Here is a 16,410-nt window from a genome sequence, read left to right on the forward strand (position 1 = left end):
GCAGAGAGAGAGAGAGAGAGAGAGAGAGAATTTCTTCCATCAACTGATTTCCTCCCCAATTGGCCACAACGGCCGGAGCTTCTTCCAGGTCTCCCACATGGGTGCAGAGGCCCAAGGACTTGGACCTTCCTCTACTGCTTTCCCAGGGCATAGCAGAGAACTGGATTGGAAGTGGAGCAGCCAGAACTTGAACTGGCACCTATATGGGATACTGGCACTGCAGGTGGTGGCCTTACCCACTATGCCACAGAACTGGCCCCCATGCAGTCTTTCAGCTAATAATGATCAGATCTCCACTGTAAACCAATTTGAACTATTGGTGCTTGGAAAATATCATGAACAAGAAATCCATGGTCTTGGTCCTCATGTCGGGGCTAGTAAACCATAGCTGATTTTAGTTGGGAGGTAAACAATGAATAAACCAAGAGATAAAGTTAGTTTATGCACTTTAATAAAGACCACATATACCTAATAAATAGTGAAGTGACGTGGTGGAGAGTAACCACATGTGTATGGAAGCAGTGTAATGTCAGATTATATGTTTGGAAAATGCAGTCATCTGAGAAGAGAGTATATTAGTTGAGACTTGAAGATGAGGATGAACCAACAAAAGAACCTGGAGAAAAGAGTACTCATCAGAGAAAAATGCAAATGCTAAGTCAGAAGTCTAGAAAGGACTAGGTGATGTCCAACAGTCATAATAGATTCTCATGACTAGAACATAATGAATCAAGTTTGGAAGAGACAATAGCAATTTTATGTTTTTATTGATCTGAAGAGAATGCCAAAGGCTTCAAATCCTTAATAGATGTTACCGTTGAAATTTTATCACCATCAGATGATACCTTTGCCTTTCATTTCTACATATCAATTTTTTTCTGTGTTTACTTTCATAATGAATTGTTAGAATATTTCTTGATTTAAAGAATTACTTGGCTCTGTACTTATTTATTCTTCAAAACTTAAATTTTATCCTATCTAGTCATTTTTAATCCCTTGCATACATCTACAGATATATTTATAGGTATGTTGGCTTGATCACAGCTTCTTAAACTTTATGGTACTAAAAATAGAAATTACCCATTCATAATATATTACAAAAATATCATCAATTAAGAATTGCTTTTGGTTATTTGCAGGGTGCTCCTGGCAATCGTGGATTTCCAGGCTCTGATGGTTTACCTGGTCCAAAGGTAAAAGTTGGCTTTCAGTGTTGATACCCATACCTGTCTGGGTGGTCCTCCAAAAGATGCCATTTTCTAGAGTTGTATTCTAGGTCTGGCCCATAGAGTTCCAGACCCAGGAAAGAGTCAAATCTACTGCCAATCCCTTATGTGTTACTTTTTGGATTAAATGTGTAATGGAGAAGGATAATGGTTAGAGGAATATAGAACTTGTTTTTAGACTTTTTAGGGATATTTCTGAGATGAAAAAGGTCATAAACTGATATACTCATGTATTCCTTCAGTTGAAAATTTAGACTTAAAAATATTTAAAGAAAGCCTCAATTGTAAGAGTAATTGAACTTTCGTTGGTTAATGAGGAAAAATCACTATTTTACAAGGAACTAAAATTACAAAAAAATATATAGTGACATTGTTTTCAAAGAAGTAATTGTAACTTCTGTGGCAAAATAAACACGTGTTTTATTAATATTTTGATTTGTCAAACAAGAATTGAACTTATGCCCTTTCCTCCTTCTTTGTTCCTAACACATCTGCTATGCTGTGGAACAGGGTGCTCAAGGAGAGAGGGGCCCTGTAGGTTCATCAGGACCTAAAGGTGGCCAAGGTGATCCAGGGCGTCCAGGTGAACCAGGGCTTCCTGGTGCTCGGGTAAGAACACAGCAGTTGTTGGCTCTATCTACCCAGGTAACATGCCCCTGAGCGTTCACTCAAGGGTGTCTTGTGCTGTTTGATTTAGCTTTTCTTTTCTTTTTTCACAACTTAGAACATTATTTGTTTTTATTAAATTCATTACTTTTAAAATACTGTTTTTTAAAATCATGTATAAAAAATAGCTTCTAAGCAGTATATATTTATAGCTTCACCACTCGATGTTGGGAAAAAATCCTGTTTGGCAACTTTTGTAATATTCCTTTACATGACAGCAAGCCACTTGTTTGATGTGAGACCGAGAAAATTCCTGATAAAATTCATCTTAGCAAAATGTCATTTGAAAATTTATTCATACTATGGAATTGTCTTTTGATTAAGTTGTCAAGAATTCAGTGCTGTTTCCACTCTTTAGAATTTTATTGCAAGTCTGCAACAAACTGACAGGTGCTTTTCATTTTCAGGGTCTGACTGGAAATCCTGGTGTTCAAGGTCCTGAAGGAAAACTTGGACCTTTGGTAAGCAATTTAAACAAAAGACCACATCCATAAATATTTTTCAATAGGGAGGCAACTTACATAATGTTTAATCAAGGTTAACGTGTTTGACCATGTGGTAGCCGATCATGTTGATATACTTAAATTTTCCCTCAAACCTGTGGAAGCAAATTCTTAGTATCTGTGTATTTTAAAATTGGCCAAAGCATACATCACATTATATCGAGGTAAATGAGATTGAAATTGCTTCCCTGACTTTAGTGCAAAAGGTAAGTTGATGTATTTTTTCAATACTAGTGAAATTTGTCTATTAGTATTATTCTCATTGCTTGGTGGCCTTCCAATTTTACATTTTTACAAAGGTAGCTATGAATTTTGACAGCTTAAATATTTTGAGCCCCCCCTTTAATACTACAATGTGAAATAGAGGTCCTGAATTTCTATTACCACAAATCAGAGCATCTCTTATAATATGAGAGTTTCAGGAGACCTCAAGTTGAGACTTACGTGTAGAATATGAAAATCTATGTTGTAAATACTCAATCCAGGTTTTTTTTTTTTTTTCCTAAATACTGTCTGATTCATTAAGATAAAATCATAGGTTTAGAATTTGTGTGACTTTTAAGGTAAACAAGGCAAGTGAGAACTTGGATGACGTGATATAAGAGAGCTATTTCATTCAACTTCTGTGGCTCTTGTCAATTCCATAGGGCACTCCAGGGGAAGATGGCCGCCCAGGTCCTCCAGGCTCCATAGGGATCCGAGGGCAGCCTGGCAGTATGGGTCTTCCAGGCCCCAAAGGTAGCAGTGTGAGTACATTGCATAATGTTCGCCATCTCATCCTAATCCTCATTGGGAGCGGGTATGTTTGCAGCAAATGGATTGAATTTTAGGATGTCTTCAATTTATTCTTTAGGGTGACCCTGGGAAACCTGGAGAAGCAGGAAATGCTGGTGTTCCTGGGCAGAGGGTAACTATACATTTTCTGCTAAAGAAAAATATATATAAATATATGAAACTGCCCAAGTTCGATGGCCTCACTTCCCAAATGATCTCTGTGTGATCCTAGGGAGCGCCTGGAAAAGATGGAGAAGTTGGTCCTTCTGGTCCTGTGGGCCCCCCGGTATGTCATCTTGTAATGGGAATTTATATGTTTGTCCCAGATTCTACTTATGAGTAAGTTTCAAAGGTAGTGAGTGTGAATTACAGGAGTGAAGGATTTCAGTTCTAGCCTTTCTTCTGATTCCTGTGCTTTTCTTTTTAAATGTCACAATGGGTCTTTCCATTTTAAACTTCCCTAAAAGTTGAATGGCAAAAGCTATCTCGTTGTCTTTATATGGCAACTCAAATAATATATCAACTGAGAAAAATAAATAGTTTTTTACAAATAAATATTTATCATTCAAATTTTTTAAATACTAAATTATCTGTACCTCTTCCTATAAAAATTATTTAAACTGACTGGAGGGGATAAAAAGAAATGTTTGCCCTTGGAAGTTATACTTTCATCCTGGCATTTTAAAATTAACTTTTTATCAGGCAAATTTTGGCATAGTTATTTGTTCTGGGGTAGAGTAGCTGAAATGTCTTTCTAAAATGTTGCTTTTTTTTTGGTCATTCTAGTTTTGTAATTTGATTATTAAATCTTATGACCATTAGAAATAAACTTTAATAGAAACATTACCATGTATATATAATTGGTTTTCTCATACTCAAGTCCAATTTACCCATAGTTTCATGTTTGGCCCCAGTTGTTTTATATTTGGGTCAAAAAATAAATACACATCATCTGTCTCTTCACTGGCTTTAGAAGATAGATTTTGACCAACTTCATTAAATGACTTTTAATGCTATTTATTGTCTGACTACAATGAAAAAAATCATGTTTGGAAGACATATAAAGAAATGTCAATACATCTAGTGGATCACACGACAGGATCCAGGTTTTGCGAACTGGCTGTGTTCATGGTTTTCTTTCCTTCCTGACTTAGGGTCTAGCTGGGGAAAGAGGAGAACAGGGACCCCCAGGCCCCACTGGCTTTCAGGTATGCATGAATTCAGTTTTCCATTTCCTCTTCCATCAACTAAAATGCCTTTTTTTTTTTTAACATAAAAAGAGTCAGTCCTCTTTTAGTGAATAGGAGAGACATTTGGATAAAATCAGTTTTATTCAAAGAGAAGGAATGGATTTTCTCTGAAAAACTGATCAAAATCCCAAACTGTTAACACATTGAAAATAATAAAATGTTTCAATTTTTTCAACAAGGTTAACTAATATTTTAATTTAAGGCTTATCTACTTTCATTGACAGTTACTATTATTTTTATTGAATGAATGTTCACAATTTTTGTACATATCTTGGTATGTACATTATTTAATAGCATGGATAGTCATAATTTCTGAAAAAGATTCAGGACAGAGTTTGAATATTCTAATACTTTCTGGTATTGTTTTCAGAGCCATGAAAATCCTCCCACTATATTCACATCTACTTTTTGCTAGATGGCATGCAAATGAAAATGTAACCCTAGAAACTATCTCTGTGTTTTGTTAGAAGTAATGTTCTTCATGTGTCTAAACATATTGCCGCTTAAGGTATTACTTAATGTGTGTACACAGTATCTCTTGCTTGAAAATGTAATTATGGAAACTCCATGCATTGTAAATGGTGAACTGTTAACTTTGTTAGCCTTTTAAACCACAGATTCACAATCTGATTCCTTTATTTTTGTTTTAGGGACTTCCTGGGCCACCAGGGCCTCCGGGGGAAGGTGGAAAGCCAGGTGATCAGGTAGGCTTTTGAATAATAAGAATACTACACATCGTTGGCTCATACTATCACTTTGTATTTGTGTCCCTGTCCTGGTTTTCTTAGTTTATTGCCTCTTTGAATACTTGGACCCACCCTAAGTACCATTGCTGTGTGCATTTTACACACAAATGTTAGATAACTTTCCTGAAGCCACTGATAATGATTTGAACCTAGGTCACCTGTTTCCTGAAACTCTTGTTCATCATAGAGTTTTACTGGAAGATTTATAAAGAGTTATGAACAGCATCTTATTTCTATCATTTTACTAGAATAGATATATTTAACTTGTTTCTCTTTAAGTACTTCATTTGTTCATTTTACCAATCCACAACTATTTGCTGAACATTGTGTGCATGGCTCTGCTAAACACTGGCCTGACCAAGTTGAACAAGTTGAGTAAAGATCTTGCCCATCATCTACAGAATGGTGGGCGACAGACAGTTATAGCAATGGAGTGTTCTATAGGCTATGATAGGGGAGGCACTACATATATGGAAACATAAACATGAAAGATGTACCCAAATGAGATTTAGAAGTTTAGGAAAAGTATTCTGTACAAGAAAAGTTTTACATACAAGATAAGATGGAGGAGGGAAAAAATATTCCAGGAAATGAGAACCACAGGAACAAAGTCTTGCTGTTCATTTTAAGGATCTGAAAAACATTTGGTGAATGAGGAATATGTCCTGCAATTTGATGGGGCTGGAGATAAGGCTGGAGGGGCACATCAGAGGCTAGGTTATGGGCAATCTTAATTTGTGTTTAATTTTTTCTTCAGAATTAGAAGCTGATGAAGGTCTTTTAATAGAGAGCAATTCCAGCATATTTGGGGTTTGGGAACATCATGTCACAATGAAGACAACTGATTTCAGAACGTATCGCCAGAGACCTATTGCATGAAGTTGTAATCTTTATCAAAGAGAAGTTCAAGATGACGAATTTTCTTTTAGCTAAGATCAAAGATTTAATGTAGACAGAACTGCACTAGTTTGAATCCACAATTCCTAGTATGAAGAGTCTTCAAAAAGATCATGAAAAATGTGTATTATGAAAACCCATGTATGGGTTTCAAAAATGTTTTTATGCAAATTAGCTGTTTTTTTAAAAAAAGATTTATTTATTTACTTGAAAGTCAGAGTTACACACAGAGAGAAGGAGGGGCAGAGAGAGAGAGGTCTTCCATCCTCGGGTTCCCTCCCCAATTGGCCAGAGCTGCGCCAATCCAAAGCCAGAAACCAGTAGCTTCTTCCGGGTCTCCCACGTGGGTGCAGGAGCACAAGGACTTGAGCTATCTTCTGCTGCTTTCCCAGGCCATAACAGAGAGCTGGATCAGAAGTGGAGCAGCCGGGACTCAAACTGCCGCCCATATGGGATGGTAGCACTGTAAGTGGCGGCTTTACCCGCTACACCACAGTGCCAGCCCCTGCTTTTCTTTTATTTTCCATGAATGTTTTGAAGTACCACTGCAGAGAGTTTCCTAGAGTGCTCCAGAAGTATTGGGTCAATCATTTAGCCTAGGGGTGACCATGCCAGTTAAGACTCTTGCATCCCATGTCAGAGTACTAAGTTCAGTACTTTGCTCCTGACTCCAGTTTCCTGCTTATGCAGACCCTGAGAGGCAGTGAAGTAGTTGGGTCTCTGCCACACACACACACAGAACGCTTCGATTGAGTTCCCTCTCCTGACTGGCCCAGCCCAGCCTCAGCCATTCCAGGCACTTGGAGAGTGAATTAGCAGATGGGAATTCTTTCTATCTCTGGCCCTTTCTCTCTCTTAGATAAGTTCTTAAAAACACCAAGTTAAATAATATTGATTTTTCCACTTAAAAGATTACCTCTTCATTACATTTAATTTTGCTTACCTCTGCTTAAGCTTTCTACTATTCTATTAGGGAAAAAAAAAAGCCATTTGGCATGTCTTTTCTTGTCTCAAAAAAATAATGCAGAATGTTTGTGAGGAAATATTTTGCATTTCCTTATTTCCAAAAATGAAACATTTGGGCATGTGGATTCTTCTGAAAACAATTTCCATTTAATATATGTGTTACCACCACATTTATTGATCTAAATTGTATATTTTCATTAGTCAATATTGTGGGCTCATTCAACATTCCAATGTTGTACATTATAATAATTAGCTGTGTGATTTGGAAAGATTGCTAAAAATGTGTAGGTGTTATCCCAGTGATTTCTGCCAATTGATTAAAATGTATTTATAGGGTGTTCCTGGAGATCCTGGAGCAGTTGGCCCATTAGGACCTAGAGTGAGTATTTTCAACTTTATGATTAATTTTATTTCAAATGCTCTTGGTTTAAAAAGACATATTTGATCTTAAGCCTGGCTTTATTTTTATTTTATTTTTTTTAACTTTTATTTAATGAATATAAATTTCCAAAGTACAACTTTTGGATTATAGCGGCTTTTTCCCCCCATAACCACCCTACCCTCCCACCTGCAACCATCCCATCTCCCACTCCCTCTCCCATCCCATTCCTATTAAGATTCATTTTCAATTATCTTTATATACAGAAGATCAATTTAGTATATATTTAGTAAAGATTTCAACAGTTTGCACCCACACAGAAACACAAAATATAAAGTACAGTTTGAGTACTATTTATACCATTAATTCACATAGTACAACACATTAAGGACAGAGATCCTACATGGGGAGTAAGTGCACAGTGACTCCTGTTGTTGATTTAACAATTGACGCTCTTATTTATGATGTCAGTAATCACCTGAGGCTCTTGTCATGAGCTACCAAGGCTATGGAAGCCTCTTGAGTTCGTCAACTCCAATCGTATTTAGATATGGTCATAGTCAAAGTGGAAGTTCTCTCCTCCCTTCAGAGAAAGGTACCTCCTTCTTTGATGCCCGTTCTTTCTGCTGGGATCTCACTCACAGAGATCTTTCATTTAGGTCATTTTTTTTTTTTTTGCCACAATGTCTTTGCTTTCCAAGAAGCCTGGCTTTATTTTATTTATTTTAAAAATTAAATTCTTCTACTGAATAAAAATCTATTTTATGAAAAATAGTCTGTCATGTGAAACAAGCATGTCCTTCTTTCAGTGAGGCTCGTCTTTTATCACTAATTTAGAAAACTGAGCCTTAAGGGTAGCTCATTTCTAAAGCTTTGTCTAGTAGAAGCCGTTTTGAAAAAAACATTTGAAACCTGGTTTTAGATCAAGTACTGAGACTACTTAACTTTGTAATTTCTTGCTAGGGAGAACGAGGAAATCCTGGGGAAAGAGGAGAACCAGGAATAACCGGACTCCCTGGTGAGAAGGGAATGGCTGGAGGACATGGTCCTGATGGCCCAAAAGTAAGTACAGTCATGACTTCGATATTTTAAAAGGCTCTAAAATTACTGCCTCATTAACACATGGTGGTTCTAGAATATATTTCTCTTGTTTTTGAGAGAATTTGATTATTCAATGAATACTTAATGGACACCGATTAGGCTTTTCCCTGGGAACTGAAGTGTTGGCAAAGAAGCAGACCCTTCTTTGTGATGGGGATTATTGTCTGTGGCACATGATGATCTATTCCTCTATCTCCATCTCCATCTCTCTCTCTCTCTCTCTCTCTCTCTCTCTGCATTACCAGTGTTGATTTTTATAAATTTTACTAATGCCTTCCATGAAAGCAAAGACAAGAATATGAAGTTGCATGATTTATTTGAAGGTACTTCTAATTATATGTTCCATTTTTGTCTTAAGTTCTACAACTCTTCTGACCACATATATGAATATATGTAGTTTTAAAACCTGAAAATTCAATGTGTTATATGGCAGAAACCAGTACCCTTTCAAATGCCATTTTGTTATTGGTAGAAGATAATGTATGTGGTCAATTTCAATGAAAACAATTGAACTAGAATTTTTTCATGATCATATGATGCCACATCTCTTATCATTTTCAAGTTCTTGATTGATTAAATATAGCCTACTTCAAATTAATTATGGAAGTAGCCTGAAAACCAGTTTAAAATTACAAGCATGAAGGAAAGAGTGAAATATTTCCCTAAATGCAATACATTCACTATTAATATCTCTATGATGTTTCTAACAAGGGATAAATCAAAGGCAATGCTGTCAGTATGATTGGCACTCTTGCTCAATTTTCTCTCAAGAGAAATGTTGAAAACATAAACAATGAGAAATCAAGTCTGATGCTTTCATTTCAAACAAGTCAACACTGAGACTTTTCTAAATGAGAAATATAAACATTAAAATTGGACTACATGAAATTGCAGATCTTCAACTATTTTTGATTTACTAAAAGAACAATTTCATTGGTATGACCACTTATTGTTTGTTCACTTCAGGGTAGTCCAGGTCCAACTGGTACCGTTGGTGATACAGGCCCACCAGGCCTTCAGGGTATGCCAGGAGAAAGAGGAATTGCGGGAACTCCTGGTCCCAAAGGTGACAGAGTAAGTCTGTTTATTTTTATTTCCAAGTTTGTTTTTTTAGCCTTCCTGATGAAAATGATTTCCTGAAACAGGGTTTTACTTCTATTATACTGGATCCCAAGTCTTTCATTCAATCATTCTTTTAGTACGTATTTAACGAGAAAATACACAGTGACAGGCACTGTTCTATGTTCAAGAGGATACAAAGGTGACAGTTAAGCCCTTGCCTTCATGAAGCTTCCAGAACCAGACAAATGATTAAATGGTGTTTTGTGTTTTTCTCCAGGGGGGCATCGGAGAGAAAGGTGCTGAAGGCACAGCTGGAAATGACGGAGCAAGAGTAAGTGAAAGTCTTCTTTTTGTAGCAGGGCTGGGAACCAACGTCATTATCATGTTTCCCAGAACTTCTAAAACTAAAGTTCATCACATCTCCTAGGAAAATGATGACATTTGAGATTTGATGTAGATCAACTATGGATACCCATTTGCTTACCTTGATTTAAAATGAGCCAAAAAGTAAAGTCATTGTTGAGAGACTTTCATGTGCAATGTTCATGTCTGTTAAAATGCTGGTCTAATTAGCTGGCCTTGGGCTCTTTCCGCCATAGGCAAGCAGAGTTTTTAGAGCTACCAAAGTTGTGATCAGTGTCTCTCAACGTACTGGATCTCAGGAATGAGAAAATTACAGCATAGTAAATCACCATTAATACTTTCAGCAATAAAAGGTTAAATATGTAGTATATCAAGAAGGATTGTTGATTACAACATAGTGTTTAAAGTCATGTCAGAAAATTTCATTAACAAGCTTTAGGTCTTTAGAAATTAGAAAGCATTTGGAATTCCAATAATAATCAGACTAGAAAGACAATATATTTTGGAGATGAATGATTTCCTTATGTAAGAATAGTTAGTCATTTGGCTCAAATATCTAAACATTCTGGAGAAGTTCCTGATAGCTGATGAATAATTTCTGTTTCAGTATGACATGATTTGCTGTTAGCTGTCTAGTTGTCATATTGAGCTTTAACAATAGCAGTTGTGCCATGAACATTGAGACACAGTTTTGTTTTACCCTTTGATCCATCAAAACTTTGATTCAGCAAACAGTGATATACAGGAAAGTTTTGCGGATGTGGTAATTGGTTCTTTTTTTCTTTATATAAAACTAGGTAAGGGTGATGTACTTAGCTCAGAAAATTGTGGACATATACTATCTCTTGCCTTTTAATTAAATCTAATATTTGATTTCTTATTTATAAAACAATTCCAACAAATCTTATGTTCTTTTTTTTACATCATGAATATTTGAAATACATAATAAGTAATAATATACTGTTTGAAGGGACAATGTGTTGACAATTTAAGAGGAAATTCCAAATAAAAAAATCTGTTGTGTTCATAAAAGCTTGAAAGTGCAGTATAATAGGATTGGTACATGATCACTGAGGGGTATATTTTATAGTGAGGTTAATCCATTATTTTAGGAAAGAAGTAGAATGGAGCATTTACTATAATCCTATTGTAAAAGAAAAATCATTATTACGTTTTCCCCATTTGCCAAAAATCATGATATAAGTAATGAAGTGATCTTTATATTTAATCAAAACCTATAAAGAAGTATGTTAAATTATTGGATAAATTATCCTGCTGTAGATTGAGAGAATGTATGAAAACAATTTCCTCATGTTCTTGACAAAGATATGCAATTTGAAAGTCATTTTTTGTTTCTTCTGTAATACACACAGAAATTAAATGATGCAAGAATATTTTGGCTGTGTACAAAGTGGTGATACACAAATGTCAGAGTAAGAGCTGTTTTGGAAAGGTTTCCGATACAGTCCAGAGTTTGGGGATTATGACCATGTGTCCAGAGAGCAGGCCATGGCCCCAAGAGATAGTTCTTGTGTACTAAGTTGAAAAAACTCTAAATCTACCAACTCAGTATAGATAGAACCTGGCACTCATTTTTATCTCAAAGGAATGTAGAAAACTGAATGCTTTAACATAATTTTTAAAAAGTAAAAGGTTGGTTTTTCTTATTATGATTTAAGAATATAGTTTCCCATATAAAAGTGGAAAAAAATTCTTTCAATCTAGACTCAAATTCCAAAATAGATATTAACAAAATTAATTGGCCAAGAAACATAGAAACATTGTGTGTGCATTAATTTAAAACTAATAAGACAGATGTTTGTACATGTAAGTTGAGCAGGACCAAAGAGTTAAAAAATTTCTGTACAGATATATGGAGATGGTATTTGACTGGATAGAGAAATCTTGAAACTATACAGATTATATTATCTGTGATAGACAGTGATTTGCAGAAACAGTCAAGCTATAACAAAATAGCCCCTTCTTTTTTGTTTGTTTGCTTGCTTATAAGTCTGCCTAAGCAGAGAGATTTCTGTGCATTCTTTCCCTCAGCATGCCTATGTTCTGTTGATTGACAGGGTCTTCCAGGCCCCTTGGGTCCTCCAGGTCCTGCAGGTCCAACTGGAGAAAAGGTAAGTCACAAATTGTTGTTCTGTGCACTCAACATCATGAGGCCTGAATGCTGTTTTTTGATAAAATATTCTCTTTTATAATATGGTAGCTGAGCTGGATCATCTTAGATTTCTCTTCCACTGTCTACTTCCACACAATTTCCAATGTCCTACAGTTGTATTATTCCATTGCATTATGTTTTGCTGCTAGTTTGGATAATAACCACCTAAAATCTACTTTCCAGGGTGAGCCTGGTCCTCGAGGCTTAGTTGGCCCTCCTGGCTCCCGTGGCAATCCTGTAAGTACCGATATTTTGATGTTTTTCAGTGTAAAATTGAGCAACAAAATAATTCATCATTTTATTTTGAGATACATGTAACCATGTTTATTGGTTTAAGCTGTTATAACTTCCTGCTTTCCACCTTTTACTTTTCTAATTAAACTTAAAAATCAACTATACTATCTATTAAGTTAAAGTAGGTATCTTGTTTTCTAAATGATTAAGAAGCTTCCTTGGACCTTATGATCTTGAGCATTTTGTTCTATGACTCATCTATCACCCCTAATAATCTTCCTCAAGCAACAAGTCTACTTTTTATCTAAGTATATTTTTAACTATACCAAATTCATACATACTCACATCTTAAAATACTGATACTATTTAGAACAATGTGCAAAAGTTATAATAATCTTTGTCTTTTCCTAGGGTTCTCGTGGTGAAAATGGCCCAACTGGGGCTGTGGGTTTTGCTGGACCTCAGGTATAATTTTCAAATATCTCTAATTTATAGATGAACACTCCTGTTGTTATAGCAATGAGTTTAATTAGCCTCAAGATGTATTTTGAAAGTTAAATAAAAAATTGAGAAACTTTAAGAATAACTATATTCCTAAAGTTGTACTAATGAAATTTGTATTCCTTAAAAAATAAATTTTAAAAAATTGAGAAATGTTTGTTTTTAAGGAATTATTCTCATTTTTAATACAGTTTTTTATAGGCAGGAACACAAATTGTGTTTGCATTATTTGAGCATATATAATTGTTTGATAATAGAGAAGTAACTTACATTTTTCAGGCTGTCTTCAAAGATCTCATCAGGGCATGTTTTTCTTCTATAATGCTTTAATACTGACTATTGAGCACCATTTTACAACATATGAGTGAATGAGACATTAGTAACCGTGACTATTAAATTGCATGTCTGTAATTTTATATTCCATCGCTCATTTGTATAATTGCATATAGGGTCCTGATGGGCAGCCAGGAGTAAAAGGTGAACCTGGTGAGCCAGGACAGAAGGGAGACGCTGGATCTCCTGGCCCTCAAGGGCTGGCAGGATCCCCTGGCCCTCATGTAAGTTAAACTAAAAAAAACAAAAAAAAACAAAAAAAAAAAAACAGTATAATTTTAGTTTGGTGCCCAGTGTTTGCAGTGCATCTTCCTCCTACTTTACTATAATGTGCTTTTGTTTGTTTCTTTTGTTTAGGGTCCTAATGGTGTTCCTGGACTCAAAGGTGTTCGAGGAACCCAGGGTCCACCTGTAAGTTGGTTTGATACTTTGGGAATTATGCCTAGCCTGTTCTACTTGTGTAGCTATTCCTGGCCACATGAAAATTCATCTTTTGAAGCTGTAATGACAAATCACAATATAACAAATCACAATATAACTGTTGTGCAATGGGCATTTAGCTAAGAAGGGTACCAGTGTTGAAATCAGTTTTGTAATCTTAGAGGCCTAAGTGATTCATACGTAACATCAATGATACATTCCTAGGTAAAGAGGTAAATAAATAATATGAAAGTATTTTATATAACCTGATTATATAGAATATTAGTGTGATTTTAGCCCCACTTACATATCTTCAAGATAACTGAAAAGTACAGAGAGAAAAATACTGCCCTTCCTATCAATTAATCCAGATATTTTCACAAAACATAGGATGCATGAGAAAAAAAATTAGTCACATTATATAAGTGAATCTAAAGGCCTAATTCTTTCTGCGTAAAAAAAAAGTAGACCTTTGGAAAACACATGTATTTAATTTGAAATTTTCAAAATTGTCTGTATGATATATCCCCAGGGTGCTACAGGATTTCCTGGTTCTGCCGGCAGAGTTGGACCTCCAGGCCCTGCTGTAAGTTAATTTGGTGATTGAAGTACAGTAATTACACACACACATATACACATACATCTGAGTTGACATTTTCTTTTATTTAAAGGTTTGTTTATTTTCCTGATTAACAACTGTTTAACAACTGTTTCCTGTTTAACAGCTACTCACAATGATTCCTGTTTACAAACTGACTCACACTAATATTTTGTTAAACAGAATTCATATTTAGTAATCCAGTATTCTTAGAGGAGTTTATTTGCAAAGCTTTAGCCACAACATTTAGCAATTACTCTTTTGGGTACTAAATATTAACAATATCACATGCTGATAATCATTCTCTTCAGTTAGGAACATCTCTGAGACTTTCTTTACAAACTACTTTTTCATTAAAAGATCATGTCTGAGAAGAAAGCATTATATATTATTGAAGCAGAGCCATGGATAAGGGTGAAGATTCCAGCTAATTTCACCTCTCTTTTGACCATGCTCCAAAGGGAATTATCTCCATGGGAATGAATCTGCAGCTATGTTTTCTTCCACGTTGATTTGTTTAAATCACTGAGTGATTGATGATCTAACATGAAAAAATGAACCTGGAGGCTTGGACGTCTGTATCTGAGGCAGAGCCCATTGCATCCAGCTGTCTGAATGACTTCTAACTTTCCCACTTCCGTGTTTCATTCTGTGTCATACTAGGGAGCTCCAGGACCTGCAGGGCCCATAGGGGAACCTGGGAAGGAGGGACCTCCAGGTCTTCGAGGGGATCCTGGCTCTCATGGGCGAGTGGGAGATCGAGGACCAGCCGGCCCCCCTGGTGGTCCAGGAGACAAAGGGGACCCAGGAGAAGATGGGCAACCGGTAAGTTTGGCTTCCGGATTCCAGGTCACCTCTGGTTGAGAAATTCAAAGATAGAAATCCACAATAATCACTGCCACAAAGAAACTGTTTAAATACTAAATACTGTAAATACATTATGTCCTATAGATTATTGATTTACAATCCTGTGACCAAAGGTGGAATGTTTATGTATAAATATAAAATGTACAATACTAGTGAATATGGTGTTCAAAAACTAAACCCAAGAAATTATTTTTTATTATTTATTTATTTTCATTTTATTTGAAAGGCAGAGAGAGAGAGACAATTTTTCCATCAACTGTTTCACTCCTTAAATGCCTAAATGCCTGAACCAGGCCAAAGCCAGGAACATGGAACTCAATCTCTGTCTCCCATGTTGGTGGCAAGGACCCAAGTACTTGAGCCATCAGTTGCTGCCTCCCAGGGTCTGCATTAGCAGGAAGCTGGACTTGCCTCCTAAGCTGCATCTTAATCACTGCATCAAATGCTGGTGCCCAAAGAAAATCTTTGTTAAATCTATGTGTTATATAAAGACATTTATATATACATACATTATTTATTAGCCAAATAAATCTATATTGTCATTAGATTATAATTTCTTTATTGTTAAAAGTTTTGTCATTTTGAAAAATAGGAGAAAAGTATTTCCCTGAATAGTTCTTTTATTGAGTCAATATTCACATTAGCTACCAGGACCTTTGCCACTATTTTCATTTTAAATAGTTAAGGGTTTTTTGTAGATATCAATTTATAAATCCTCCCAAGCTGTGAAGCTATAATCAACCTACTGCCAATTTCTTCAGATTCAGTTTGATGCTGCAGAATTTGTAATTATACTTTATTCTCCACATTAGGGTCCAGATGGCCCCCCTGGCCCAGCGGGAACCACCGGGCAGAGAGGCATAGTGGGCATGCCTGGGCAGCGTGGAGAGCGCGGCATGCCTGGCCTACCAGGCCCAGCGGTGAGTAGTTGCTTTGGTCAGTACTTTCTCTGATGTGTGCAACATCATAGTGCAGAGAAAGTTGGTTTTGTTTTTTTTTGCTTAATAAATAGATTTAAACAGTTTTATACAGTCATAAATCCAGGGAATCTTAAAAACCTTTGGGACTTAAATGTCAAATGCTTAACTACCTTGCAAAGTCTTTGAAAAATATATTTAACCTTGAGACTTGAGCAGAAGGAAAAAAAGATGTAGATCTTTGGTGACTGTTAAATCTTTCTTCAAAGATTAAAAAGATCTATGGTGCTAGACAAAGGGACTAATCTCCTGGTGAGTAGGTAGCTCTTTTAAAATAAACATGCTTAACAAGAAAACAATCCATATTTCACGGTGAACCATCAAAGAGCAGAAATAGCTGAGCTAAAGTAATGTGAGAGGTAAATGTGGTGTGA

The 16,410-nt window shown here is 35.9% G+C and overlaps 1 protein-coding gene across 1 annotated transcript in view; it reads left to right on the forward strand.

Moving 5' to 3' along the window:
• Positions 1 to 16,410, forward strand: part of COL5A2 (collagen type V alpha 2 chain) — a 146,037-nt gene that overhangs the window by 109,423 nt on the left and 20,204 nt on the right. Inside the window, exons 24-43 of the mRNA XM_002712334.6 lie at positions 1,140 to 1,193; positions 1,737 to 1,835; positions 2,300 to 2,353; positions 3,043 to 3,141; positions 3,249 to 3,302; positions 3,402 to 3,455; positions 4,324 to 4,377; positions 5,070 to 5,123; positions 7,363 to 7,407; positions 8,371 to 8,469; positions 9,475 to 9,582; positions 9,848 to 9,901; positions 12,012 to 12,065; positions 12,290 to 12,343; positions 12,752 to 12,805; positions 13,291 to 13,398; positions 13,532 to 13,585; positions 14,127 to 14,180; positions 14,856 to 15,017; positions 15,872 to 15,979. Of these exons, the coding sequence (XP_002712380.1) occupies positions 1,140 to 1,193; positions 1,737 to 1,835; positions 2,300 to 2,353; positions 3,043 to 3,141; positions 3,249 to 3,302; positions 3,402 to 3,455; positions 4,324 to 4,377; positions 5,070 to 5,123; positions 7,363 to 7,407; positions 8,371 to 8,469; positions 9,475 to 9,582; positions 9,848 to 9,901; positions 12,012 to 12,065; positions 12,290 to 12,343; positions 12,752 to 12,805; positions 13,291 to 13,398; positions 13,532 to 13,585; positions 14,127 to 14,180; positions 14,856 to 15,017; positions 15,872 to 15,979 (1,476 nt within the window). The remainder of the gene's footprint in view (positions 1 to 1,139; positions 1,194 to 1,736; positions 1,836 to 2,299; positions 2,354 to 3,042; positions 3,142 to 3,248; positions 3,303 to 3,401; positions 3,456 to 4,323; positions 4,378 to 5,069; positions 5,124 to 7,362; positions 7,408 to 8,370; positions 8,470 to 9,474; positions 9,583 to 9,847; positions 9,902 to 12,011; positions 12,066 to 12,289; positions 12,344 to 12,751; positions 12,806 to 13,290; positions 13,399 to 13,531; positions 13,586 to 14,126; positions 14,181 to 14,855; positions 15,018 to 15,871; positions 15,980 to 16,410) is intronic.

This window comes from Oryctolagus cuniculus, chromosome 3, assembly GCF_051225735.1.
Source record: "Oryctolagus cuniculus isolate XC-2025 breed Fujian yellow rabbit chromosome 3, ASM5122573v1, whole genome shotgun sequence".
Taxonomy (NCBI): domain Eukaryota; kingdom Metazoa; phylum Chordata; class Mammalia; order Lagomorpha; family Leporidae; genus Oryctolagus; species Oryctolagus cuniculus.